The sequence below is a fragment of the Hevea brasiliensis genome, chromosome 14 (assembly GCF_030052815.1).
Source record: "Hevea brasiliensis isolate MT/VB/25A 57/8 chromosome 14, ASM3005281v1, whole genome shotgun sequence".
NCBI classification, from domain to species: domain Eukaryota; kingdom Viridiplantae; phylum Streptophyta; class Magnoliopsida; order Malpighiales; family Euphorbiaceae; genus Hevea; species Hevea brasiliensis.
In genome coordinates, this window is record NC_079506.1 from 89,008,686 (window position 1) to 89,036,282 (window position 27,597).

At 36.5% G+C, this 27,597-nt stretch overlaps 1 protein-coding gene across 2 annotated transcripts; it reads right to left on the minus strand.

Annotated features, from left to right (window-relative positions):
- Positions 1–416: 416 nt before the first annotated feature.
- LOC110657239 (uncharacterized) lies at positions 417–10,871 on the minus strand. 2 transcript variants are annotated; one of them, XM_058133751.1, is made up of 24 exons: positions 10,576–10,871; positions 10,283–10,422; positions 9,814–9,898; positions 9,283–9,336; positions 9,023–9,114; positions 8,797–8,900; positions 8,414–8,489; positions 7,517–7,967; positions 6,698–7,027; positions 6,058–6,261; positions 5,849–5,947; positions 5,684–5,756; positions 4,411–4,538; positions 3,976–4,270; positions 3,653–3,891; positions 3,442–3,566; positions 3,161–3,278; positions 2,171–2,226; positions 1,970–2,063; positions 1,694–1,883; positions 1,543–1,611; positions 1,362–1,462; positions 1,220–1,282; positions 417–886 (listed from the first exon to the last, which is right to left on the minus strand). In XM_058133751.1, the coding sequence occupies exons 1-24, from the start codon at positions 10,627–10,629 to the stop codon at positions 779–781; spliced, it is 3,348 nt and encodes a 1,115-aa protein (XP_057989734.1). In that variant the 5' UTR covers positions 10,630–10,871; the 3' UTR covers positions 417–778. The 2 variants fall into 2 exon arrangements, with proteins under 2 accessions (XP_057989734.1, XP_057989733.1); XM_058133750.1 differs by having other exon boundaries at positions 1,362–1,611.
- Positions 10,872–27,597: the final 16,726 nt, after the last annotated feature.

Consider the following 27,597-nt stretch of genomic DNA (forward strand, 5'->3'; position numbering starts at 1 on the left):
CTTTTGTTCATATTTTCCATTTAAAACACGTTGAAAAATAGTACATCATCATAATTACATTTATAATTTTTTTTAATTAAAAAAATAAAAAATCAAATTTAAATATGTAAAATAAGTAATACAATTTTAACCATTAGATTAAGTCTGACTAGATATATAAATTATTTTAATTCAATGATATCAAAATTATTTATAAAATTATAACATTTAAATTTAAAATTAAAATAAATTAAATAAAAAATATAAATTCATATAAATGTGATAGATGACACATTTAGAGCGTAACAACTTCAGAATTCAGATCATCAAACTAGAAAGAAAATTACTTTTGTATAAGCATTTTGTTTCTTTCAATATGTAATGAACTCTCATCTCATTTGAATGGACAAAACCAATGCTCAAAATAATATTCAGTATAGAGAGAGAGGGAGAGAGATTTAATTTATACATATTCATGTTATACATTTACCAGTCACGATATACACAAATGGGTATAATCACAATAAAAATCCTAAAAATTACCAATGAACTTTTAAATTACTGGTATTAGATTCGTTTCCAAGATTCAGGATATGGAGCCTTAGTCAGGGACTAATGAACCAAAGAAACCTAAAAAATATCATGGACTTCACATCGATGCCCATCGAAAGGCCTTATAGATCCTTAAGGATATATTATCACATCCAACCATAAAAGAATGATCAATGAGACTGTTTCTGGGAAAGTGAAGCTGATTAATGAATCCAAGCACAACTTGGAACTTATAGGTATGAGGCTCTCATATGTTCCACCATTTACGTTTCTCCATTTGTTTGGCAAGTTCGCTTGCCATTGATGCAAAGTTTTCAGCCCCACTTTGCAGCTCTTCGGTGCGCAGACTGAGCCTCTGGGGTGGACAACAAAAAGTTATGAAAAACTTGGTAAAATTAAATAACTCAATACAGGAAAGTGTACAATACACAAATTTACTAGTAAAAGAAAATTAATTACGATGATGGCGATGGTGATGGTGATTTAGTGTTTATGAGGGTTGCTTTTCTTAGGTCATAGTAATAACTAATAATTTATCTTAAGAGTGTTTGTTAAAGCCATTCTATAAGGTATTCTGAAACATATTTCAAGTGCATTATTTGAAAAATCTAGCCTTAAAGACAGCATAAACTTCCATACGAAACTATTCATTCCAACAAACATATAAAAGGAAGCCAAAAAAAAAGACCTCAAGTTTTTCCCCACGTTCTGCAAGCTTGTCCCTTGCACGTGCAGCTGCAGCAGAAGCATCCTGGAGCAACCGACTACCATGTTAAAAAAACATAAGCTACGAAAGTAATACATTTGCCAAATTTGGTATTATAGATTACCTCCTTCCTATATTTGGCCTTAATTTCTTCAGCTGTTCTAAGTCTTGGCTTTGAATCAGAAGTTGCACCCTCAAATAATCTTCCCCTTTCTGTTCCTTTATCTGCAAAACCAAAACAAGATCATTTAAGCACATCCAAAAGTTTACACATATACCAGAGTATAAAGTGGTTAGTGTTAAACCCTTTATATCTTTCTTACCCATCTCTGATGAAGGCAAGACAACAAGAGGTTCATCAATATTAATATCATCTGCAACAAAAAGCAGCTGTAAGAAAAAAATAACAGATGGGAACAGACCAGAGGCAGATGGTTGAAGCGGGAGATAGAGAACCTATGTTTAGCTCCAAAACTTTCTGGTTATCCATGATGTCCAGAGAAGGCTTTAAGAATGGGGGACTGGAAAATATGGCTTGTAAATGTGAAAAGTTATTCTTGCAAACTTCAGGAAGATCCATATTGTGTTCCCCTTTACCAGCTTGGAGACCCTTAACGAAACCACCTAGAATCCCAGATGGAGCAACCTGTTGCCACAGAAATTAAAGAAAAATCTAGAATTTTTCATGAAAGGGAATATAAAGAGCTGGAAGCCCAAAACATGACGTTCAACCTGTACGTTCTTCTGACTGGGACATAAGCTGATAGGGGCCTCAGCAGCAGCGGCAAGGACTTTATCATGTAGGGTAGGCAATGATTCTGGAATCCTAATATCAGCAAACCAATCTTTCAGAAACAAATAGCTTTAGGGTTTGAAAAACAACAGACACACTAGGTACATCACGCATGCATGGAGAGAGAAATAGAGGGAGACCTGAAGATATTTTCACTGGGCAGAAGAGAGACAGAAGCAAATTCACACCCATTTACCTATAACACAAAAATATAAGTGATGTAGAACAGGAAGAACACCAAAATCAAAAGAAATAAATTCTCATGACAAAAGAAAAACAAATTCTCTAGAGAATTAATTCTCAAAATCTTTATTTACTTGTTAATAATATCATAATAATTAAAACTACTAAATAATAGAAAACCTAGACCTATTTATAGAGTTTTCTAACCCTAATTACATAGGATTGGGAATCCTAATTCAATTCTAATTAAGAATACTAAATTAAAATAAAATAGAAAATCATAATAAATAGGGTATTGAGGTTAGTGGTTAATAGATATAATAGCAGTGGCAGCTGTAGCTTATAAAATTGGGTGGGTGGGGGAGGGGGGGGGGGGGTGTGTGGTGGTTCAATTGCCCCTTTTTTTATTAAAAATATTCTTATATGTGGGTGTAGGAGGCCTAAGATGACGTGTAGGAAGTAGTATCAAAAGATTTAAAAGTTTTGGATATTGATTCAAACCTAGTGAACTCTAATAGAGCTAAATGGAAAAAAAGGATCCATATAGCCAACCTCAACTAGTATGGAATTAAAGCATAGTTGTTATTGTTGTTGATCATTAACACTTGAATACAGACCAGTCCTGCTGAGTTGGTTTCGGAATAAAATTTTGATTACCCGCCAAAACAAAGTTTTTGTCAATGAATTTTTGTCATAATTTGGTACCCAAGGAGCCCAATTTGTTGACACAAAGCCTACTTCATTTTTTTCTTTTTAATGCAAGGATGGAAACTCTGCCCACAAGCCCCATTCACCCAATAAAGAAGGAAATATCTAAGGACTCTACAAAATTCATGAAGATAATTCAGGCACTGCAGATCAGAATCTTCCCTGGTTCTTGTGATATAAAAATTCAGTAAAATTTAAAAAATTGATCCATTTCAAAGATGGAAGAGGAAAGGACAAACCAGCATAATCTGTGCAGTGTCAGATGAACACATTGTCTTCTCCATGTTAGTCTTAAAGTTCCACTTCAAAATCGACATTAATGAGCTTTCTCCTAGCACTTCAAGATCTGACAAAGACCTGCCAAACATAAATTTTGCTTCCATTTAAAAACTGATTTCTTGATATCAATGCACTAGTAGTAAGATTAATAAAGGACATCAATTTCTAGTAAAGATGAGAAACAAACAGGTACTGCTGTTTTGTGGCATCCAATTAAGCAAAGGAATGATGTGCATTTTACCTTATTTCAATCACACCAGACCGATAGAGAACAATGAGCCCACACTCTTTATCATTCTTCTTGAAGGTTGCAGTCCAACAGCATGGTTTCAAAAGATTCACCTTTCGAATAGGATTACTATCGCCCTAAAATGAGAATGTTTCGCTCATGGGAAACAGGAAATACATAAATGTTGAAAGTCAGAACAGAAAATGGATAAAATTAAAGGCACCTCTTTCAAAGACTTCATAGAGTATAAATGCAATGCATCCTCACAACAAACCAGAAGAATAATATTTTCTACTCTCTGCCTAGAATAGGCAGTTTCAGCAGAGGTCTCACGGTCAACGTCAAGTGGAGTACTTCCACATTGAGTGACACCCTGATCAGGTTCACTTTTAGTTTCATTCGTCTGAGTTGAGTCTAATGGATCTTTTTTGCTGGACACTACAGAGACTAAGTTGCCACCATCTGCATAGAGACAGTTTCTCAGAAATTCATACAACCTGAAGGCAGCAAACAAAGTCTATTATCCACCCAGATGAAAATACTTGCCTATGATATGCATAGAAATTATAGACAATTCCTTTTCAGATTGCAGTGATTGATAGCATACTATACTGCCAGTGTTGCCATCTATAACAACAACATGTGCATCTTTGGTCATTGCAAACAATTCCCAATTCACATAATCTGCCTTGCGGTTGGACTCAATGTGCTCCGGATTACTTATTGAGCTAATAGCATCTGAAATTGACTTCACAGCCAGAGACTTGACAGGTGACCTAGAGTTGGATACACTGTCGGTAAGAAATAACACTGACAATTCACTAATATCAAGCATTGCCACCTGAAATATAAAATTTAAACATCAATTCTTGAAACTCGTTTGGTTAACAACTAGGCTTGCCAGATGATAATTCAACTAAGAATAAGGAGATAAGGGAGGAGGAAAAAAGAGAGAGAGAGAGAGAGACAGGTGATTCCCACCTTGCCACAGTGAAATCCCACAGCAAGTCTGGTTCCACGATTTGCAAACTGTAAAGTGCATATTGGAGAACTGAGGAAGGAAAAGATAGCTGTGCATTGAGGCCAATCCCCTTTGTGCAAAGTGTGAACTGCACAATTACTTAATATGTAATTAAAAATGGAAGAAGCAATATTGCCTATGCACAGTTGGTCAATATGTCATGAGGAACCATAAAATAGCTTTAATCTAATGTCATTAGGAAAAAAATTAGAGATTCCAAATTCTATAGAATGCATATAAAATAAATCTGTTTTAATTGTTATAATATCAATCACTGGTAAAAGAAAATAATAATGGTCCTCAAACCCATGTTTAACTTAACCACAATTCCCTATTGAGGTCTTACTGCATAGTGTAAATTTTTTGAAAGATAAGCATCATACCAGAAACAAAAATTGAATAACAGAAAGAAAACAAAAACTTGCAAACACACACACACACACACTCTTCAACCATCAGAATTCTTAAACTTCTTCCTAGAAACCCAAACTTAGAGCACCAAAAATGTAAAAGTGGGTCAGCATTGTCATTTGAATGTCATTAGCAAACATTTTAAATGACTTTAACTTCAAAGCTTTTAGTTCAGACAGGAAACTTTGGTTTCAATTTTTAATCAACCAAGCCACAATGACAGCTCTGATGAGTAATTAGAAAATGGACAAGGAGGAGTCGGTCACTTTTCAAATGATACTCATGAAGAAAACTAAAAGGAATTCTTAATTAGACATCCTACAAATACTCCTGTTCCCCGCCACATGATGGTAAAAGAGTCTTGAAGTGCATTGCATGGTGTTACAGGTCAATGGATGATATCACTGCTTTCCACTACAAATTCTATTACAAAGGGATTGAGGACCATGGAGTGACATGTTAGCAGGCTATTGCGAGAGACTACTCTTAGAAATTTGACAATTACTTTTACAGTGACTAGCTTGTTCCACCATAGAAGTCCCAAATCCAAGTCTGAACTCAGTTGTAGAACAAAAATAAGAATCCTAATAACCTGGTACGCAAACTTTGCATGCCAGATATTCGAATCTCATTTAACTGTTTAGATCTGTGTAGAACATTGAATTTAAACTTCTAACATATCTAAAAGTTAGCAATTCCTCAACCGTCAGAACAGATTGCCGAAATTTTCTTAACAAAATTTAGGAATGAATACTCACATGACATTCAGAAGAAATTCAAAAAGACATACGCACAGTGGTAAAAGTACTTATAAAGTGATACCTTCTTTTTCAGTCTCTTTGATAAAGTACACATGCGATTCATTTGTACTCCCCATTAGCTTATATAGACGAACCTATATTCTCTCAAACAGAAAAAATACAATCACCACAGCATCAAATCTTGAAAATTTTAAAAAAGGCAACCACAAAAATATTCAACTCTTACCATACCAAGTTCATTGCCAACAGCTAAACTTAAAGTGAATGAGCAAAATTCCAATGCAGATACTGATGCGCTTGCACCAGCTATATTGATACCTTTAATCTGTCCATAAAAATTTTTTGGATTCTTGATCAATAGTGTCATTGAAAAACAGTGATCCCGTCTATAGAAATCCAAAAATGAAAGTTAGAAAGCTGTGACAAAGTACTAACCTCGGGTCCTAAAACATAAACAAGTGAAAAGGTTGGATTTGTGGCATCCCATATTCTAACAGATCCATCTTGGTAACCTGCTATATATACTCTTTCAACCTGATAATTTTCCACATTGAGGGGTTGGCTAGGAACCCCACCAGTAAGAGGCCAATTCACACTTCTTGGTGTATGTGCTGCCTGAAGTTTTGCAGCAGAAATTGTCTGATAGAAAAATCCCCAAACGAAACAACTTTACTAAACATGTGGCAATAGAAAACAAAAAGGATTTGTTGCCAAAACATGCGGCTCTTGTAGTTTTGAAGCTGAAAAAAGCAGTCCACAAAGACAGCCTAAGACTCCATTTAGTGGTTGGTAAACTTTTGCAAGAAAATGATTTCTGGGAAAAATGAAGTACAAGGAAAGTACAAAAAGAGGAAATTAAATGATCAGTTTGCCCAAAAAGTATGTCTGAAAGAACCTGTTTCTTTAAAGATGCAAGATGAGAATTCAGGAAAATTGAAAACATTTTCTTTTATTCTTTTGATAGGTAATGACAGTGTTACCAATGTTTGAACCTAGGACACCTCTATGGTGTAATGATTTTCCACCCACCTGATAATACAACAGTAATGAAGTATTTCTTTCAAGAAAGACATACCTTAGAGAAAGCCTTTGAGAACTTCCCATCTCTACATATCAAACCCAGCTTTGCCACAGTCATGCCAGGTTCAATAACTGGTATGACTGTGGGATACTCCATTGAAGAAACAGAGTTTTGTTTCTGTTGCTGGGACAATAACGAAGCAAGGCAAGCATCATCATAAAAGTGCAGCTGTCCTGGGTTTGTCAATATGAAAGCACCTCCAGTTTTGCTCACACCATCACTTAGTAATGAACCCATATCGGCAAAAGAACCATTAAGAGTAAGATCTATACGCCCATTGCACTTAAAAGTTTCAATCCCAGAAGACCAATCAATGCTCAAAATCTGTAAAAAGACAGATATTCGTTAATGGAAAATGAACATCATCAACGATGAAATTTTCAAAAAGTAAAATGACTCAGTAAGTTATTATTGGATTTAATTATTAATTTCATGTGAAATCTAACATCTTGCAACAATAGAGGATGTTAACATCTACCTTGGTCCTGAGACAGTCAAAATTATCATTTATTAAACACTAACTAAACATAGAATACCATGTATGTGGAAAGAAAACTACGTTGACAAACATGTTACACAGTCCACAAAAGCTTTTATCTTCTATTTAAACAATTCTCTTTCATGTTCCATAGTTTCTTTGCCTTTACCCTGCAGCTTCTTTTTCCCTATGAAGTTAAATCACTTACCATTCATCTAGGAGTTAGCTAACTACAAATAAGTGAAAAAAGATAGTAGAGGTATTCTTTTGCCTGTTATTATGAAACATTAACTTTGAAAACTTGTAAGAAACCAAATCTAAGTAGGAAAGCCCACCGTTAGAGCTTCTTCAGACCCAATTGCATCTCCACCATAGACAAAGAGCCGACCACAGGAATCATTGTGTGAACTGTCTGCAGACCAATGCAAAACAATAACAGGGAGTCTTCTGTCAACGGAGGATAATTGCAGCTTAACAACATCAGTTGATTTTTCAGTTTTCTTATCAGATGCAGTGGTTGATAGGTTCCACAACACTATATCTCCATCGATGTAACCAACAGCAAGAACTGACCCGTCTGCAGATACCCAACAGAGAGAGCTTATTTCTTTCTCCATGTGCTCATATTCTGACACACCATCTGAAAGCTCTTGTTCCTTGCTTTTGTGAAAATCAGCCAATGTTTTACTCTTCAATTGGAGATCTTTATTGCCTTTAACCAGAATGACTTTATCTTCAGAAACGTCCCAGAGAATAATTAAGCCATCATCATATGCAATCAACAATCTGTAAAAGGATAAATTCTTTAAAATGCATCCAGAAAAACATAAAATAATATGTATGCCATCTAGCAAAATTAAATTTACTACCAAGCATACAGGTAAACAATTTATATGTTCAGGAACATGCACACAATGTCATACACAGAGATCAATGAACACAAATTATTATTTATGTGTGTATTTGTTATCTGAATCTCCATCACAGAAATATGCTAAGGTAAAAATTTGCTGAAACAATAGCACAGTCATCAGCCGACATGTATTGAGTGGCATATTGCGCCAGAGGGCAGTATCCAGTCCATATGCCCCTAGATGGCACAAGAATAATCTCTGAAGAAAACTATGTTGAATGCTAGTAGAATAATAAACGCTCTAAGATATCAAAATGCAAAACCAGGAATTAAATGTGTTTATAAGGGGGAGAAAACAATAAAGAAAAGCTCATCTTGCCTATTTCCTTGAGATGCGGGTTGAGGGAGCAGTCCAACAACAGAGTGCTGATTAGGGGAGGACATCCCAGATGCTTCTGTGAAATTAAGCAAAAAAGTGTGACAATAATTAACAATATGTAGTGATATAGTCGTAAACACCTAAGTACATGCAAAATGCACAAATTGAGGTGACCACAAACTAGGGCTTTAATATAATGTCTAAATTTACCATGAACATCACAGCCATACCAGTAATTAATCATCTATCCAAAAGAAACTAATATGAGAACTGATAGTTAAATGAATATGAAGTGCTGATAAAAGAAAATTGAATGAGGAAAGCTTTTGAAGAGAATGCACTTGTTCAAACTTAATAAAAAACTATAGAAATGAAACCATTACCAGCTATTGCTTCTGGGGGAACATAATATGGAAGCTGGATAAGTTTTACTTCTTCAGCATCATATTTTAACACACAAACCATCCCATACTCATCTCCAACATACCTAAGATGATTACATGACGAAATTTCTGTCATTCTAAAATTCTGCATGCATTTGCAGCCAATAAAATAAATGCCAAACTAGAGTGCAGTATAAAATTATTATTTTCAGATATAATATCATACATGTAACTTGTGCCACATATAACAGAGAATGCAGTTATATTGGACTCCCATTGTAAAGTTGAAGCTAGTCGCCTTCGCTCCAAATCCCACACCTGTCAACATCAATAACTACTAATAAACCAATCACATATGTTACAAGGATAAGAGAAAAAATAAAAAAGATGCAATAGTTCAAGAAATCTAAAGAGTATGAGAGGAGGATACAAATAACAGCTAGCAGTAAAACAGTTGTGAATAAGCATAAATAGAAAGGATGATACCTGAATCTCATTTTCATTAGTGACACTGGCTAGGAAACCCTGGTTTTGCAGGAACTGTAAAAGAAATTTAAAAAATTGGCTCAATATATTTATCTGCCACTTGCCAAATTCAGAAGCACATAATGACAACTAGCAAGAAGCTTTGCTTGACCATATAATGATTGTTTAAGGCTTCAAATATTGAAGCACTTAACAAGTATTATTTGAAGATAGATACCCCAAACTGATGAATTACACCTTGTTGTCGTATTTAAATAACCAATTAAAAAAATTTAAACAATGCTGTAGGCAAGTTATCAGAATATATGAGAAAGGAAATGAAGAAAATTTACTAAAACAAAGTTCTTGCACATCCATTTTCTTAGATATGGATTCCAAATTAGCTTTTAAAAGGAAAAAACGAGTATACATGTGCAACAGATGCCAAAAAATTGTGAAAGGAAGAAACAAGAAGCTTCAACAGCATATAACAAGGAAGATAGGAAAAAATAAAAAAGAGATAAACCACTCTCTGCATATGAACACACAAACCTCCAAGTTCTTAAAAGGTAATTCTTTAGGAGACACAAGAAGCGCTTCAATGTTATCACCACCAATCACTTTTATCCTACCATCCCTACAGCACGCAGAAAGGGAATTTTTAGGGACAAAAAACAAATAAAAGAAATTTAAAAAAACTCAAATTGGAACCTTATTGTGTGCAGTTGTGCACATTTCATCCAGTCCCATCATGCTAAATCACTTATATGTTATGCCAAACGCAAACCATTCACATTTACACAAGGGGAGTAATTATTCTTGTTCCTTTAATCCCTGATATTTGAGATGATACCAACTGAACTATCTAGCACCCACATTTAAATTCTTAATCCATAATATCATCAAAGCACACCAAATAGCTGTTAGATTAATTAATTAATTAATTAATTAGAAACTATCTAACAAACTTAATTAGAAACTTCTATAAAGGAAAAACAGCAGCAGCAATTCATTGACTCACAGAGTTCCAACTGCTAAGAGGCTTTGAATGGGATCAAAAGCAAGAATGGAAGCGGTAGAAGGGATCCCACAGTGAACATCAATCCGTGGATTTATATCTTGAGGTCTCAAAACTACTCTCTCCACATTTCCCTCCACCACCTTAACATCACAAAAATCTTCATCAATAAACACACACACAGACACAAAATCTTGTATGATAAAATTGAAAAAAGATTCAATCTTTATAAATTACATAGAAAAATTTTGTTCCTGAAGCTACAAAAATTACAAAAGAAAGTAGAGCAGCGGCACCTTAGCAGAGAGTGGAGATTGGGCGGGGTTTTTCTGGAAGAGCTTGGCGAGCATGGTGAAATTGAATAGAAGAGTAGATGTTACAAGCTGCTGCTTCAGATTGAGATTGAGTTCGAGTCTATTTCACGTAATTGAAGAAGATAATGAGGAGATTTTCATTGGGAATTTGCGCTTTGGGTTTGATGATCGACGGTGATCCGAAGCGGATGACTGGTTGTTCGTTGGTCGTTAAGGTGAAAGGTTTTGCCTTTAGCCACAGAAGAAAGTAGGCAGGGACCCATCAAACAAATGGGGCTTGCCTTTCTTTTTTTTTTTTTTTTAATTATTTAATACTAAATTATACTTTAAAACAGTGGTAAGTATATTTTAAAAACTTAAAAGTTTTTTTTTTTAAAAGTTTATATTATTATACTATTAACGTTTAAAGATAAAATAAATAAATAATATTAATATATATTAACATGTCTCTTTGTATTCTTAAATCGATATATATCTTTATCATGAGAAAATTAATAAATAAACATAATTATCACGTCAACTTAAAAATCGAGAAAATTAGTATAAAAGAATTTCATACTCTCACTAATAAAATGTACAAATCGCAAATTATTAAAGCTTGTTTATCCTTTAAAATATATAAAACATTTTAAAGTATAAAAATTCTGAATGAAGCCAAACTTTTTTTTTTGGGGATAATTTTTATCTTGCAAAGTAGAGGGAGAGATTCTTGCTTTCAAGAAAGAAAGAGCTTGAGAGAATTTTCTTTGTTATTATCACCAAGATGATGAGTATTAAACTCAAAAGAAATTGAAACTATAAACAATTAGTTAGATTTCAACCTTTAATTCATTAAATTTAATTTAAGAAAGATTTTAAATTTTATGATTAGATTTTTTAAGATTGTAACATCCACACTCTAGTTCTGTTGCTCCAGTGGCCAAATAACAGTCCAGACAAGTCAGGATATCTGGAACTACACTTTGGTGATAGTGAACAGACATCTAATGATGAAATAAATAAAAAGAAAATATAAGAAAAATTAGAGAAAAATGAAAGAGAGAAAATGAAGCTAAGTTAAACGAGCCGGCACCGTAGCGATGGGTGACCACACCGAGAAGGCCGCTGCCGACCCCAGGACCACGGAGAACCCTCGGAGTTTAATTTTGAGATATAAATAAAGGTTTATTGAAATGTAATTGACACTAGAAATATCAAAGAAAAATTAATAAATTAGTGCAAAGAAAAAAGAAAAATCAAGAAACAGACCAAAATCGGTGTTACCGAAAAATCAGGAATATAACCTGAAGTGGGGTATTTTGGTCATTTGACACCTAGAGTTGCCTTTTGACCTCAATGCCCATTAAAAATAAATGATATTATACTTAGAGAATGTCACGACCCAACCTATGGGCCGGACCGGCACTAGGATCTGGGCCAGCCTAAAGCCCCCGAGGCCCGTAGTAAGCCTAACTGTTCATTTACCCAATTCTAAGGCCCATTGGGCCCAAATTCAAGAAAACAAACGGACAGAGTCCGGCCATAAAATGGACTTTCCAACGGGGAGTTTTTGACTCACTCGACCTGTAAACACAATAAACAATCCATTGGGGAGCTCAGCTCACCCTCCACATACTCATCAACATAATAATAAATGGGAGCTCAGCTCCCTCATCCAATCCATCAAACATGCATAGCATATTAAGTTTCTGTGTCCCAAAATAATAATTTAGTTTACAGACCCAAATCAAATAACATTTCTAACACATGCGGAAATTCTAAGATTTAACAAGTTTATACAAACAGTAATAATTGACCTGCGAGGGAGAAAAGCAGGTTAACCAAAATAAAATCCTCCTGTAGCATGAAAAAAATATTGAATAGGAGTGAGCGTTCAACTCAGAGAGTAAAATATCAATTTTAACCATAATCTCTATAACTATCTAGAACTAATGCACCCTGTAGAGTGAAATGCAACATCAACAACATTTTCACATCATAACATCAAAAAGGTAATTTGGAGCACTCACGCACCCTATAGCATCAATCATAACATATGGGAGCTGATCCCCTATACAGCTCTCTTAAATCCAACCTGGTGCCAGCGAAGAACTCAAGCCGGACTTTCGCTTAATAAACCAAATCGAGGGTCCCAGCGAAGAACTCAAGCCGTGACTACCCCTCGAAGGATCGGGTCCCAGCGAAGAACTCAAGCCGTGACTACCCGTCCTATCCATAGTCCACACCACATCACACGCACGCCAACGCACGCACACTGCTCCAAATTACCACAACAACATCGTGGCACTTTAACATTTATCAATGCATCATAAATCGTGCCTAGAGTTTAACTACATAAATATATGCATATAAGTGATGCATGGGCATGCTGAACATATAATAATATCGAAATTACAATTAAAATTAATATTTTACTCACAGACTTGACGATGGTCACTGAGGCGGCTGGGCGGAGGAAGAAGGTTGTCCCGGCTCACCTGACAATTATATTACAATTATTTAATACAATCTGACTCAATACAAACAAAGAAAAAGACCAATACGTCCTAAGTCGTGCCGAAAATCCGACAGAGTCTCCCCTATATCTAGGACCTACCCAACCTGCAAAAGAGCTCAAAACACACTCCTATATTCACAATCCATATGCCCACAACTCAATCACATCACACAGCCCCTCCTGGGCCCATCAAATCAGTCATCCATCACAATACGCAAAATTTCAATTTAGTCCTTATTATTGATCATTTTTGCAAAAACTGCCCAAACAAGCTCTAAAAATTATAAAACTTTGCCCCGCGGTCCTTAGCAATATTACTAAGCTATTGCAAAAAGAATCGTAATTTTCTAAGCTACCACGAATATTTTATGGATTTTTAATCATATTTAAGCACTAGAAAATTACGAAAAAACAAGGTTCGGGTTTACCTTTGCCGATTTCGACTTGAGAACGCTCGGGACGTCTGACAATGGGGGGCTAACCAAAACCTCGGTCCAATTCGGGGACTTTTCCAGAACGGTCCATGCGCCCAAATTTGCGCAACTTGGTCAATCGCCGAATTTCCGCGAATCGAGGATACCTACACGAAGCCCATAACACGGGGGTTAGTACATAAATTTTTCAGAATTTTCTAAGCTCATTAAATGCTTGGAAAAACACTGCGGAGTTCCGTGGGACCCACCGAAAAACGGTGTCGGAAAAATTCGAAATTTATGTCGTTACGAAGCTCTCGACGAATGGAGCGTGCTGGTAGCCTCGGTTTTCTCGTGGGATTCACGGTTTTCGAGAAATCTAGCCCAAAAGTCGAAATGGGCTAAAATCTTCCCGAGCAAAAATCGGACAATCCGCTCGATGGATTTCGGCGTTCGTGGGGTCTCTGGAAAGCGCTCGCCGAGGAGATGATTTTGGACACAAGACCGGTCAATTGGTGGCGGATCGGCGATTTGGCCGGGAAGTCGAGCGGCGTTCAGGGCGCTTTCGCAGATTTTTCCGCGGCGTGCCGTGGCACTGGCTGGTCGGCGGCGGCGCCGGTCTCATTGGCCGGCGTGCTGGGGTGGAGAGGAGAGAGAAATGAGAGAGAAAAGGGAGAGGGACGACGCGCGCGGGGAAGGGAAGAAGAAAAAGGAAAAGGCCGGTCCGATTTGACCGGTCCGATCCGGTCCGGTTCGATTTAGAATACAAAATTTTGAATTTTTACTCTGCCTCGGGACCGAAAACGAGGTCCAAAAATTCTGAAAAAATTCCAGAAAACTCAGAAAAATTCGTAGACTCTAAATATATTTTTAGTTTTGCCACGTGGTCTTTAAATTAATTTTTAAAAATCATCAAAGTTTATATTTTCGGAAAATCAAACCCGATTTTTAAAATCCGAAAAATCTCAAAAAAATTTCTAAAATTTAAATAAAATTAAAATACCAAAATACTCATAAAAATTAAAATTTCGGGGTGTTACAGAGAATATCATGAAAAATTAAATTGTGATACATTATAAGAATAGTGAAAGAAATGGGGGATAAAATCCAATTTATGAAACTTTGAATAATTAACATTAAAATCCAAATTAGTGCTCCACTAACTCTTAATTTGGGACACCTAAATATGCCTTTGGGACAGCAAAACCATCATCTTCCACCTTGAGAAATAACCAGCTGAGAGAAATGAAGTTCACCATGGAAATCACCATGGTCGCCCCACATGCAACCTCCATGGGTGTATGATCAAGCCACCATTTCTACTTAGTTCCTTCATTAAAGCTTACCTACTTACTTTGGGGAAGATATTGGCAAAAAGAAAAACAAGATTTGGTGAAGTTTTTGTCACACCCCGGCTTAGTGGGCCCCAGCTCAAGCCCCTCTAGTGAGCCTTCTTGCCAGCGTACCCTTCTAGAGGCCGGGCCTGCAACTCAAATCAGTACTGTCCGCTTTGGTGGAGTTAATCCCTTGGCCCTGCAGAGCTAGGATTCGAACCCATATCACCTCACGGTTTTACTCGCCTCTTACCAATCCATTTCTACTTAGTTCCTTCATTAAAGCTTACCTACTTACTTTGGGGAAGATATTGGCAACAAGAAAAACAAGATTTGGTGAAGTTTTTGTCACACCCCGGCTTAGTGGGCTGACTCAAGCCCCTCTAGTGAGCCTTCTTGCGGCATTTTTAGAGTAGGGCACAAACTCAAATCGATCTTGTCGCTTTGGTGGAGTTAATCCCTTGGCCCTGCAGAGCTAGGATTCGAACCCATATCACCTCACGGTTTTACTCGCCTCTTACCAATTGAGCTGAGCTGCAGCTCAATTGGTAAGAGGCGAGTAAAACCGTGAGGTGCTCAATTGGTAAGAGGCGAGTAAAACCGTGAGGTGATATGGGTTCGAATCCTAGCTCTGCAGGGCCAAGGGATTAACTCCACCAAAGCGGACAGTACTGATTTGAGTTGCAGGCCCGGCCTCTAGAAGGGTACGCTGGCAAGAAGGCTCACTAGAGGGGCTTGAGCTGGGGCCCACTAAGCCGGGGTGTGACAGTTTTGATAAGCTTCAAAAGTGGTAAGTGTCCAAATCTTCTCCCTAGCTTTAGTAAAAGTTGTGTTTAGGTTGAGATGAGTAGTTTGGTGAAGAGAAATGAAAGAAATAGTGAGATATGGACTTGTCCATTTTCAGCAGCCATGAACCTTTGTTGAGCTTGAGTTATTTTTACTTCTAATGAATGGAAATGAAGGTTGATTAATTCAAATGAAAGTTGTAGTAAGTTTATATCCAAGTATGTGCATGTTAATGCTTGAATTAAGAGTTTGAAATGAGATTTTGATGCTTTGGCAAACTGTCATATTTGGCAGCCTATAATATCATGAATTTGTGTGTGTGAATATGTAGTTTATTAATGAAATGTAATGGTAGTAAATTGTGGGCAGCATGTGTAGTTAAAATGAAAGTATATGTGTAACATAAGTGTTGATGCACATTGAATTTGGGTGGATGTAAATGTTGAAGTTTAATGGTGTATTGTGTGCTTTGTGCACTTGAGTATTCTACCCAGAATGCTTACTGGAATTGTGTCCAATATATATATAGAAGTTCCATTGATTGAATATTGAAGTATTGGGAGGAGGAGGATTGTTAAAATTGGAAGTGTGATGTTCAAATGCAGGTTGTGTATGTTGGCAGCACCTAAATTAGGTCATAAGTGCCATATTGTGAACCCAATTGGTATGAGGCCAATGGGGAGTGAAACTAGATACCAAATAGGCCAACTTTCATGTAGAAATGTTGCCAAAATTCTGCCTAGAAACTGACCTTAAAAATGACCAAATCTGGAATAGCAACCTTGCAATCCAGATTTTTGACCATATGAACAGTAGTCCTTGGGATGACCATAACTCACTCAAAATAGGTCCAATTGAACTGAAATTTTTACCATGGTTAGTTTAGACATAGATCTACAATTCTTATGCAGACACCAAAGCTCAGAAATGGCCAGAACCAAGTCAAATGGCTTGCACAAGTTCGGGTACAAAAATTGTCGAACCAAAAATGACCTAAAATTGACCAAATTTTGCACTAAAGGTGCAATCTGTCCAGTTTTAGTAAATTGACCATAACTTGGTCTATACAACTCGGAATGACCTGAAATTTTGCCCCGCATGCAATAAGACATAGAGCTACAATTTTTCTTCTTTGACCAAAAGCTAAAAACCAAAAGAAATAGGACTTTAAGCTAGACCAATCTAGCACACCAAAATTTGAGAATTTGACATTTACATACAATGATGCTTGAAGCACTTTGGCAATGAATGCCAACTTGTAAAAATGGTAAATTGCACTATATTGGCAGCATATTGAATTACAATATGTGACATGATGATGCTAGAAACAACTTATCCATAGTACATAAAAAGGTCAACATATGCATTGACTTATGAATTACATAATAGCTAGTAAACTTAAAAAAATTGATGAATTAAACAATTAATTTACAATGTGCCCTAGTTTGCCTAGTTGACTAGTTTGGATAGGTTGTCATGCCAATAGGATTCTGACAATTGTTCTATAAATGGCTTCATGCCATATTGTGTTTTTACGGCTTATTATGCCGCACTGTGACTTTAATAGCCTACGGCTATACATATTGTGTATTTATTCTTGGCTTATCGCCTGATTGACTATATGGCTTTTTAGCCACACTATTTGCACACCTAGAGACACTTTGTGACCGATGGTGTGACGGGCCGAGGTACTAGGTACCCAGTGCCAGTATATCCGTTTATCCAGTCTGGTTAGTATATAGGCTATATAGGCAGTAATTCAAGTACTATTAAATTCAAATAGCTAAATCCAGTCTACTGACATACAGCACCACCAAAAATTCGTAAACACTTTATTTACTTTATTTTAGTGTATATTTATTTATATTTGGCATCACTAAGCAAAATTGCTTAGCGCGTTGCTTTTGTAACGCGTAGGTATTGGAGACACAACTGGGAAGCCTAGCAGACCTACGACCGGGTGAGACATCAAATCTGCACAGGAGTCCAGAGTCATCTGCACTGCATTGCATACATGGTAGGACTTAGGATATCTTGTATTTTATACTTTTGTTGTATTTTTGAAATTCGGCCTTGTATTTTGTAATATTATGAAAGCTCTAAAGTTTGTAATATCTTGTACATATTAAATAACATGGAGATTTTCTAGATATATTTAAATTATTATAGACTGTATTATGGAACTGTTTAATGACTATAAAAGTCTATTGACTTTACTGAGAAATAGAGACTGTGAAATATTTGAGATTTTGATATTATCATATTGAACTGTTTTCAACAGGTTTGGAAGGACAGTTTGTCCGAAATACAGACGGCACCTTACCAAATTTTTATTACCAATCTTGAAACACTGATTTTATCTAAGTATGAAAATACTATTGTCACGACCCAACCTATGGGCCGGACCGGCACTAGGACTTGGGCCAGCTTAAAGCCCCCGAGGCCCGTAGTAAGCCTAACTATTCCTCAAATCCATAACCAGGCCCACAATTTAGGCCCAATATGCATATAAAATAATCTAAATCAGACTGTTATAATTTCATTTCAGGCCGACTTAGCCCAGAAATTTTCAGAAAACTAAAATTAGGAGAGCCCAGCTCAACCCTGTTACCTCATTTACAAACTGTTTAAATACCATACAAATCTTTATTTATTAATCTCAAAATTTTAAATTAACACAATTTCTAACAAGGTCCACACTATTACTAACACATGCGGAGTTCTAGATTTTAAATTTAGAAAAGATAGTAAAACAATTAAATAATCGACGTTAAACCTGCGAGGAAGAAAACAGGTTGTTCTGTAAAATAACTCCTCCTCTGGCCTGGAAAAATATTGAACAGGAGTGAGCGTTCGACTCAGAGAGTAAAATATCAATTTTAACCATAATCTCTATAACTATCTAAAACTAATGCACCCTGTAGAGTGAAATGCAACACCAGCAATTATTTCACATCATAACATCAAAAAGGTAATTTGGAGCACTCACGCACCCTGTAACATTAATCATAATATATGGGAGCTGATCCCCTATACAGCCCTCTTAAATCCAACCTGGTGCCAGTAAAGAACTCAAGCCGGACTTTTGCTTAATAAACCAAATCGGGGGTCCCAGCGAAGAACTCAAGCCGTGACTACCCCCGAAGGATCGGGTCCCAGCGAAGATCTCAAGCCGTGACTACCCGTCCTATCCATAGTCCACACCACATCACATGCACGCCAACGCATGCACACTGCTCCAAATTACCACAACAACATACATGGCACTTTCACAGTTATGAATGCAACATAAATCGTGCCTAAAGTTTATCTACATAGATATATGCATATAAGTGATGTATGGGCATGCTTGAACATATAATAATAGTGAAATTACAATTAAAATTAATATTTTACTCACAGTACACTGATGACTATTGTGGCTGCTGGATGCAGAAAAATAGCTGACCTCGATCACCTAATAATTAAATTATAAATTTATTAGTATTAAGTTAAGATAAAGCTATAAAGAGGCAATAGACAGCCAAATTCATGCATGAAATCCGGCAGAGTTTCCCCTATACCTGGGACCTACCCAACCTGCAAAAAGGCTCAAATAAAACTTCTAGATTCTCAATTTCCACAATCACATCTCATCAATATCACATGGCCCCTCCTGGGCCCTCCAAATCAGATAATACTCAAAATCTTAAAAATTACGTTTTAGTCCCTATAATCAACATTTTGCAAAAATCCACTCAAACATGCTCTAAAAATTCTAAAATTTTGTCCCGTGGTCCTTAATAATATTATAAGGCTATTGCAAAATGAATTGTAATTTTCTAATCACCCATGAATATTTTATTCAAGAATTTTACTCGATTTCATAAGTTTCCAACATCTAACATATTCTTAATTCAACCTAATTAAATATTCACATATTTAAACCTCCATCCTCAAGCTTCAACCAATTATATAAAATTTAATTATCTTAATTTCAAATAATCTTATATGCCCATATGCTAAAAATCTAACTAAAATCCATCTATATTTCTCAAAAATATTCTACAATCACTCAAAAATTCAATTAACACCATAGAATATCTCCAAATAATTTTACTTTCATCATATATTTTTCTTAGAATTTTTCTCCAATTTTTTCCTGTTTAAGAAACACTGTATTTATGCTCCACAGACAGAGAAATAATAAAAATTATTTTACCCAAAGTTTATCTGTGTCTCAAAAATTCCAAAAATTTATGAGGAAGCCTCTGGAAGTTGAATTATCTCCATAGCCCACTGGAGCCATCGCTGGAACCACCGCACACGGTGGCCGGCCGCCGGTCGCCGGCGACATTTGCTGGATCTGATCATACCACCATGTTCCTCTCCTCTTCCTCAGTCCATAGGTGGTCTCGGATCGTCGATCCAACGGTCGGATCGTCGTAGATCTGACGAAAAAGCTTAAAAAATCCGAAACTTCTCTCCTCCATATCTCACTCATCCGACCTCCATTTGCTTCAAAATTTGGTATCAAAAGAAAGCTCTCGGAACAAGCTTTCCAACGCCACCTGAATCGCCTCGATCGGACGTCGAATGAAGCCGGAATCGCGCTGGAAAGCCGCTGCCCACTGTGCGCGCATTTTCTCTCTCTTCTCCCTCTCTTGCCGCCGTTTCTGGTGATTATGGCCGTTGCTGGAGGGTCGCCGGCGGGGTGGGGAGCTGCTCGGGAGGTCGCCGGCCGGTCACTGAAAAAAGAAAGAAGAAGAAGAGAGGGAAGGAGAGGAAAGAAAAGAGAGAATGGGGGGGAGGGGGGGTTCCTCCTCCCGTTTTCAATTTTTTTTTTTTTTAATAAATGTTTGGCAGTGACAGTGGAAACCCACTGTCACACGCCAAACTCAAATCACCTTTTTTTTTTTTTTTTTCTTCAGGGTTGTTACATTCTTCCCCCCTTAAGAAAAATTCTTCCTCGAATTTTCGAAGAAACAAGAGATATGGAAAAGAAGATTATCGGAACAAGTGCAATCATTACTCCTCCAGCTATGCAGAGATTGGTAAAATATTTATTCTTCAAACTCTTTGTATGTTATATATGATATTCTACCGCTCTCTGATTCTACTATAGTTTCCTATTTGTCATCATCTCTTTCTAGAGATGCTCTTATCTTTTGGCTATTCACTGACCATTCTTCTAACATCTCAGGTATTCATTATAACTCTATTACTCTCGACTTGATTTCTGATAACTTTAATTAACTTTGGCGCTTACCTCACTTTTATTACGCCCTAACGTGTCTCTTAGTGACTTCAGTCCTCATCCCTTTGTTTCAATAATCTCTGTTTCCCCAATGACATAACTTATGTTCCTTACTCTATGGTATCCTATGAGTAGCTTTCCTGTAGCACCTAAACCAGGCATCTTGTTCGAGATCTTCACTCTTCTTATGACCTCAGTGGTCAATACCTATAAATCTTCTCACTCCCATGATACTTCAAATTTTTAATCTCTTTTGTGTCATTACTAAGGTACTTAGACCAACCTCTATCCATCTTATGTAACTAGTCAGGTAGAGTCTCCTCCAAGGGCCAAGTGTATCATTTATCAACATTGGAAAGTAAACTGGGTCTCCTCTCTTATATGACAAACATGTTTATTTTTCCTGACAACTCAATCCATGCGACTTTATCAATTCTCATTCCTTCTCTGAAATGGAAATATCTAGACTTCTTCCTTTAGCTTCTTAGTATGTGGCCTACTTTTGATACATTGGCACTCAGATCGACGCTCCACTACTCCTTTAATCTATCATCTCATAATAACTTATTTTAAACATCCCTTAGTGTGTTCCTAGCATACCTATTCCTCCTTATTCTCATCATTATAACTGGCTCTATCGAGCTCTCTTTCTGTCCTTTGCATCTTATCCACTTCCCTTTTCCTATTTTTTGGTATTGTTGATATCTTTTCAACCTGCTGTACTTATTCCTTAATTTTAGTCCTATCTCATCCTTAAACCTTTTCCTTCAAAGATGTTTATCCCATCATCAACTTTAACTTTCATTTTATTTCTTAGTCTTGTCTTGATTACTAGTTCTATTACTTCAGGAATTCTAACCTTACGATTTACTCCTACCAGTACATTCTTCACCTTATGTAACACTTGTAATTAACCATAGAAAATTTTCCTTGTATCCCCCTTTTCCCAACTTAACTATCAGAACATTATCATTCTCTACCAGCCTTAGTAGGAAATTGCTTATCCTAGATGGATATGAGCTCCAGAAACTATATGTTCCATCTGAACTAACACGGCTGTGGGAAATGTGTGCCATGCCTTAATTCTAAACAAGATACTTCACGTGTTTATTCTTCTTAATATAATCACATATACTGCCCATAACTTTCCAAACTTCAACCTCAAATTACCCATCAGCAACAATTTCATCTATTGAAACTCATCCACAATTAATATTTCCTTTAGCTCATAGTTTAAAACAGTTGCAAGCCTTAGTAGCTAACTCAATTTAACTCCTGTCATTACTCTGATCGTCCTTTCATACTTAGCACTAGGTATGCACTTACTGTCATTCTCATATCAAGAAATTGTATATGAATTGGTGCCTATCAAAATCTCAAATAACTAGGTCTCCTTGCCTCAGTATCTGCTCCTTATATAACGCTCTAGAATAAAAAACACGAGCTAAACTTGAAAAGAAAGAAAAATATTCTCTTATATTCAACTACGCTTGATTGTCCATATAATAATGTTTAACCTATGTTTCTTGGTTTTTCTCTCCAAATTTCATTATCTCTTAGCACAATTGTGCTCTACCTATAAGGTATCATCTGCATGAACCCTTTACCGTACCATTGTCCTTCCTGACATAATATTTTATAATTTATTAACTTTACTTATACTCGACCTATGATTCATATCTATTATCGTTTATATTGTGCCCTTAACTCTTGTTGAATCCTGAAAGATTTTTCTCACTAATAGATTCTTCCAACACTAATTTCACCCTTTTCTATAGTCATTAATTTGATCCTTAAACTTTTTAGTGATTTATAACCACCTAGACTTGTCACTTTCCGTTCTACCCCTACTGTTGTCCTGTTGTTATTGCTTCACTACAAAGTGATTATGTTGATCACACTAAAAATGTTTGCCTGACATTCATAACGAACCTCTAACTACCTTCTCACTATCTCAAAAGTCTAACCTAAAGCCTATGTGTCATTATCTATAATTCTTTCCACTCATCATACTTATTTGATCCCTTAGACTGACTTTTATTCAACTTACTGCTTACTAGCTTCTCTTTCTCTACCTAATTAGGTAGTCCGCAATACCATCGCACACCTTCTAACCTTTGCTCATTATTATTGTATTCCTCGCCTAATCTTCTTGATACTGTTAACAAGTTAAAAGAATCTTGCACTACTTCAACTACATCATGCTATGAGTATCACATTACTAGATTCCACACCTCCATCACTATTTTCGCTAATATGGTCCCATTTTGGGTTCTGCATCCTTGTCATTCACCTTGCCAATAATAACAGTTAGCCTACCCTATATCTTAACTTTGTTCCTTTTATTATGCGCTCTTTAGGTTGTCCTTTCATTTATTTCCTTTGTCTTACCCAAAATAGAACTTGACTATTCTATCCCTGGTTCCATTCTTCTTCCTAACATAACAGCTATACTTGCTAACTATATCTTTCAGAGTCTCTATCGCGTTATCATATGTCTGTGCAACTCAGATTTGGTCCTTTGACCACTCTAGCTAGTACTTCCACTAGCATTTAGATTATATTGCATCTGCAATCAATTGTCCAAACTTTCATTCTGCACTTTCTTTATCCATTGGCTTTCTGTGATTTATCTTCGCTAATTTATTACTCTTAACACTATTATAATTAGATTATACTATTGTTTTGAATAATTTGAAATTAGAAAGGAACTCAGCAAATTACAGTCATACTTTTATTGTATGATCTCTATTCTTATCCTTTAGCTTACATAATACCCTTACTACCTCGAAAACTAATTTTGTAGTAATTTTATTTATTTGTTGTTATTATTATTATTATTATTATTATTATTATTATTATTATTATTATTATTATTATTATTATTATTATTATTATTATTATTATTATTATTTTCCATGTTTACTCAACTAGCCAAAACTTAAGATTCCGGGCACCCAAACCCGTCATCCAATTCAAAGGATTTACATCCATCGTGATCTGATTATATATGATTTCTATAATGGAACTTGTATCCTCCGCAGGATACCCGAGCCAACTACTCTCTACCACACTCTACAGTCCCATCTGGGACACTATTCCATAAGTCATCGTTATCAATAATAACCTTCAATCCCTTCTGAAAAGATAGGACTATACCCTAACTTACTGCAACAAAGGTACTACATTTACCACCTTGCCCAAACCATGTCAAATTAATGACTCTCCTATCATATCATAGCTCTGTGAATCATCAATTCATAGTTTTGACCTTCCCTAGGTAGTAGGGTTATACTTTACACCTTGCTAATACACACAAGATATTCTATTCTCACTAAGCTCTAAGCAAAACGTCTGTCGTTTTGCAAAAATCATCCAAAATTCCACACCGAAGACTAGATGGTCTCACTCTATAGGTGTCACCTTTACTTTGCAACTAGTCTGAAACCTTTGGTCTGATGGCAACTCTTACTGTAACTCTAGCTCATGCTAGGGTAACTGAGTCACTGACTCTAGTTATCACTCAACTGTGACATTTCAATATTCTAACTCTAGACTCGTAACCAGGAGTTCTCAACTCCTCTGCAAATATAAAACTCTGTTCTGGTATTACTGTACCAAAACAGAGACTGCCTGAAAACATCCTCATCATAAACACTACAGGGAAGTACGCAGCTCTACACAATAATCTCATATCGGTACTGTAATCTGCAGCTTATAGAGCAGACATCGAGAACATTGTATAGTTACTACGATACGTCCTGACAGACTAAGTCTCTTAATCTCTTATTTCTCTTGAATCTTCTATTATCATAAACTTATTCTGACTGGGTCATTCACTGATGACTGCCAGCAGTGGTATCATCATCCTTATCTAGGGCAACTGTACTTTCAAGACTCACCTTTATGTACTTGTGCCTTGCACGAAATGGGCACACCATTTAAACCCATACAGACAGAAACATAGCATTTCTTAGAGTATGTATCCTCATGATAGACCTCACATGTCTACTAACTCTATTTCACATTTCTATGTACTCCACGAAAATCAAGACACTAACTGAGGTACTCTTATATTTCCCGAGATATAACGCAGAATCTAGAAATAAAGAATTACAGAAAAGACAAAACGGAATCCTATACTCCGCATGTAACATCCTAACAAGACTCACTTTTACACTCCCTTTTATATTATTTCCCATGAATCTAGAGCCTAAGCTCTGATACCAACTTTGTCACGACCCAACCTATGGGCCGGACCGACACTAGGACCTGGGCCAGCTTAAAGCCCCCGAGGCCCGTAGTAAGCCTAACTATTTCTCAAATCCATAACCAGGCCCACAATTTAGGCCCAATATGCATATAAAATAATCTAAATCAGACTGTTATAATTTCATTTCAAGCCGACTTAGCCCAGAAATTTTCAGAAAACTAAAATTAGGGGAGCCCAGCTCAACCCTGTTACCTCATTTACAAACTGTTTAAATACCATACAAATTTTTATTTATTAATCTCAAAATTTTAAATTAACACAATTTCTAAAAAGGCCCACACTATTACTAACACATGCTGAGTTCTAGATTTTAAATTTAGAAAAGATAGTAAAACAATTAAATAATCGACGTTAAACCTGCGAGGAAGAAAACAGGTTGCTCTGTAAAATAACTCCTCCTGTGGCCTAGAAAAATATTGAATAGGAGTGAGCGTTCGACTCAGAGAGTAAAATATCAATTTTAACCATAATCTCTATAACTATCTAAAACTAATGCACCCTGTAGAGTGAAATGCAACACCAGCAATTATTTCACATCATAACATCAAAAAGGTAATTTGGAGCACTCACGCACCCTGTAACATTAATCATAATATATGGGAGCTGATCCCCTATACAGCCCTCTTAAATCCAACCTGGTGCCAGCGAAGAACTCAAGCCAGACTTTCGCTTAATAAACCAAATTGGGGGTCCCAGCGAAGAACTCAAGCCAGACTTTCGCTTAATAAACCAAATTGGGGGTCCCAGCGAAGAACTCAAGCCAGACTTTCGCTTAATAAACCAAATTGGGGGTCCCAGCGAAGAACTCAAGCCGTGACTACCCCAGAAGGATCGGGTCCCAGCGAAGATCTCAAGCCGTGACTACCCGTCCTATCCATAGTCCACACCACATCACACGCACGCCAACGCACGCACACTGCTCCAAATTACCACAACAACATACATGGCACTTTCACAGTTATGAATGCAACATAAATCGTGCCTAAAGTTTATCTACATAGATATATGCATATAAGTGATGCATGGGCATGCTTGAACATATAATAATAGTGAAATTACAATTAAAATTAATATTTTACTCACGATAATCGATGACTATTGTGGTCATTGGATGCGTAAAAATAGCTGACCTCGATCACCTAATAATTAAATTGTAAATTTATTAGTACTAAGTTAAGATAAAGCTCTAAAGAGGCAATAGACAGCCTAATTCATGCAGGAAATCCGGCAGAGTTTCCCCTATACCTGGGACCTACCCAACCTGCAAAAAGGCTCAAATAAAACTTCTAGATTCTCAATTTCCACAATCACATCTCATCAATATCACATGGCCCCTCCTGGGCCCTCCAAATCAGATAATACTCAAAATCTTAAAAATTACGTTTTAGTCCCTATAATCGACATTTTGCAAAAATCCACTCAAACATGCTCTAAAAATTCTAAAATTTTGTCCCGTGGTCCTTAATAATATTATAAAGCTATTGCAAAATGAATTGTAATTTTCTAATCACCCATGAATATTTTATTCAAGAATTTTACTCGATTCCATAAGTTTCCAACATCTAACATATTCTTAATTCAACCTAATTAAATATTCACATATTTAAACCTCTATCCTCAAGCTTCAACCAATTATATAAAATTTAATTATCTTAATTTCAAATAATCTTATATGTCCATATGCTAAAAATCTAACTAAAATCCATCTATATTTCTCAAAAATATTCTACAATCACTCAAAAATTCAACTAACACCATAGAATATCTCCAAATAATTTTACTTTCATCATATATTTTTCTTAGAATTTTTCTCCAATTTTTTCCTGTTTAAGAAACACTGTATTTATGCTCAACAGACAGAGAAATAATAAAAATTGTCTTACCCAAAGTTATCTGTGTCTCAAAAATTCCAAAAATTTATGAGGAAGCCTCTGGAAGTTGAATTATCTCCATAGCCCACCGGAGCCACCGCCGGAACCACCGCGCACGGTGGCCGCCCGCCGGTCACCGGCGACATTTGCTGGATCTGATCATACCACCATGTTCCTCTCCTCTTCCTCAGTCCATAGGTGGTCTCGGATTGTCGATCCAACGGTCGGATCGTCATAGATCTGATGAAAAAGCTTGAAAAACCCGAAACTTCTCTCCTTCATATCTCACTCATCGGACCTCCATTTGCTTCAAAATTGGTATCAAAAGAAAGCTCTCGGAACAAGCTTTCCAATTCCACCTGAATCGCCTCGATCGGACGTCGGATGAAGCCGGAATCGCGCCGGAAAGCCGCTGCCCACTGTGCGCGCATTTTCTCTCTCTTCTCCCTCTCTTGCCGCCGTTTCTGGTGATTATGGCCGTTGCCGGAGGGTCGCCGGCCGGGTGGGGAGCTGCTCGGGAGGTCACCGGCCGGTCACCGGAAAAATAAAGAAGAAGAAGAGAGGGAAGGAGAGGAGAGAAAAGAGAGAATGAGG

Bases quoted from the DNA above. Each gene is read 5' to 3' on its own strand.
- LOC110657239 (XM_058133750.1), bottom strand. From the start codon at position 10,629: ATGCTCGCCAAGCTCTTCCAGAAAAACCCCGCCCAATCTCCACTCTCT. The intron at 4,539-5,683 runs GTATCACTTTAT...GTAATTGTGCAG, and splicing joins CAAAGAGACTGAAAAAGAAG to TTCACACTTTGCACAAAGGG. The intron at 1,884-1,969 runs GTTGAACGTCAT...CTGTGGCAACAG, and splicing joins CCAGTCAGAAGAACGTACAG to GTTGCTCCATCTGGGATTCT.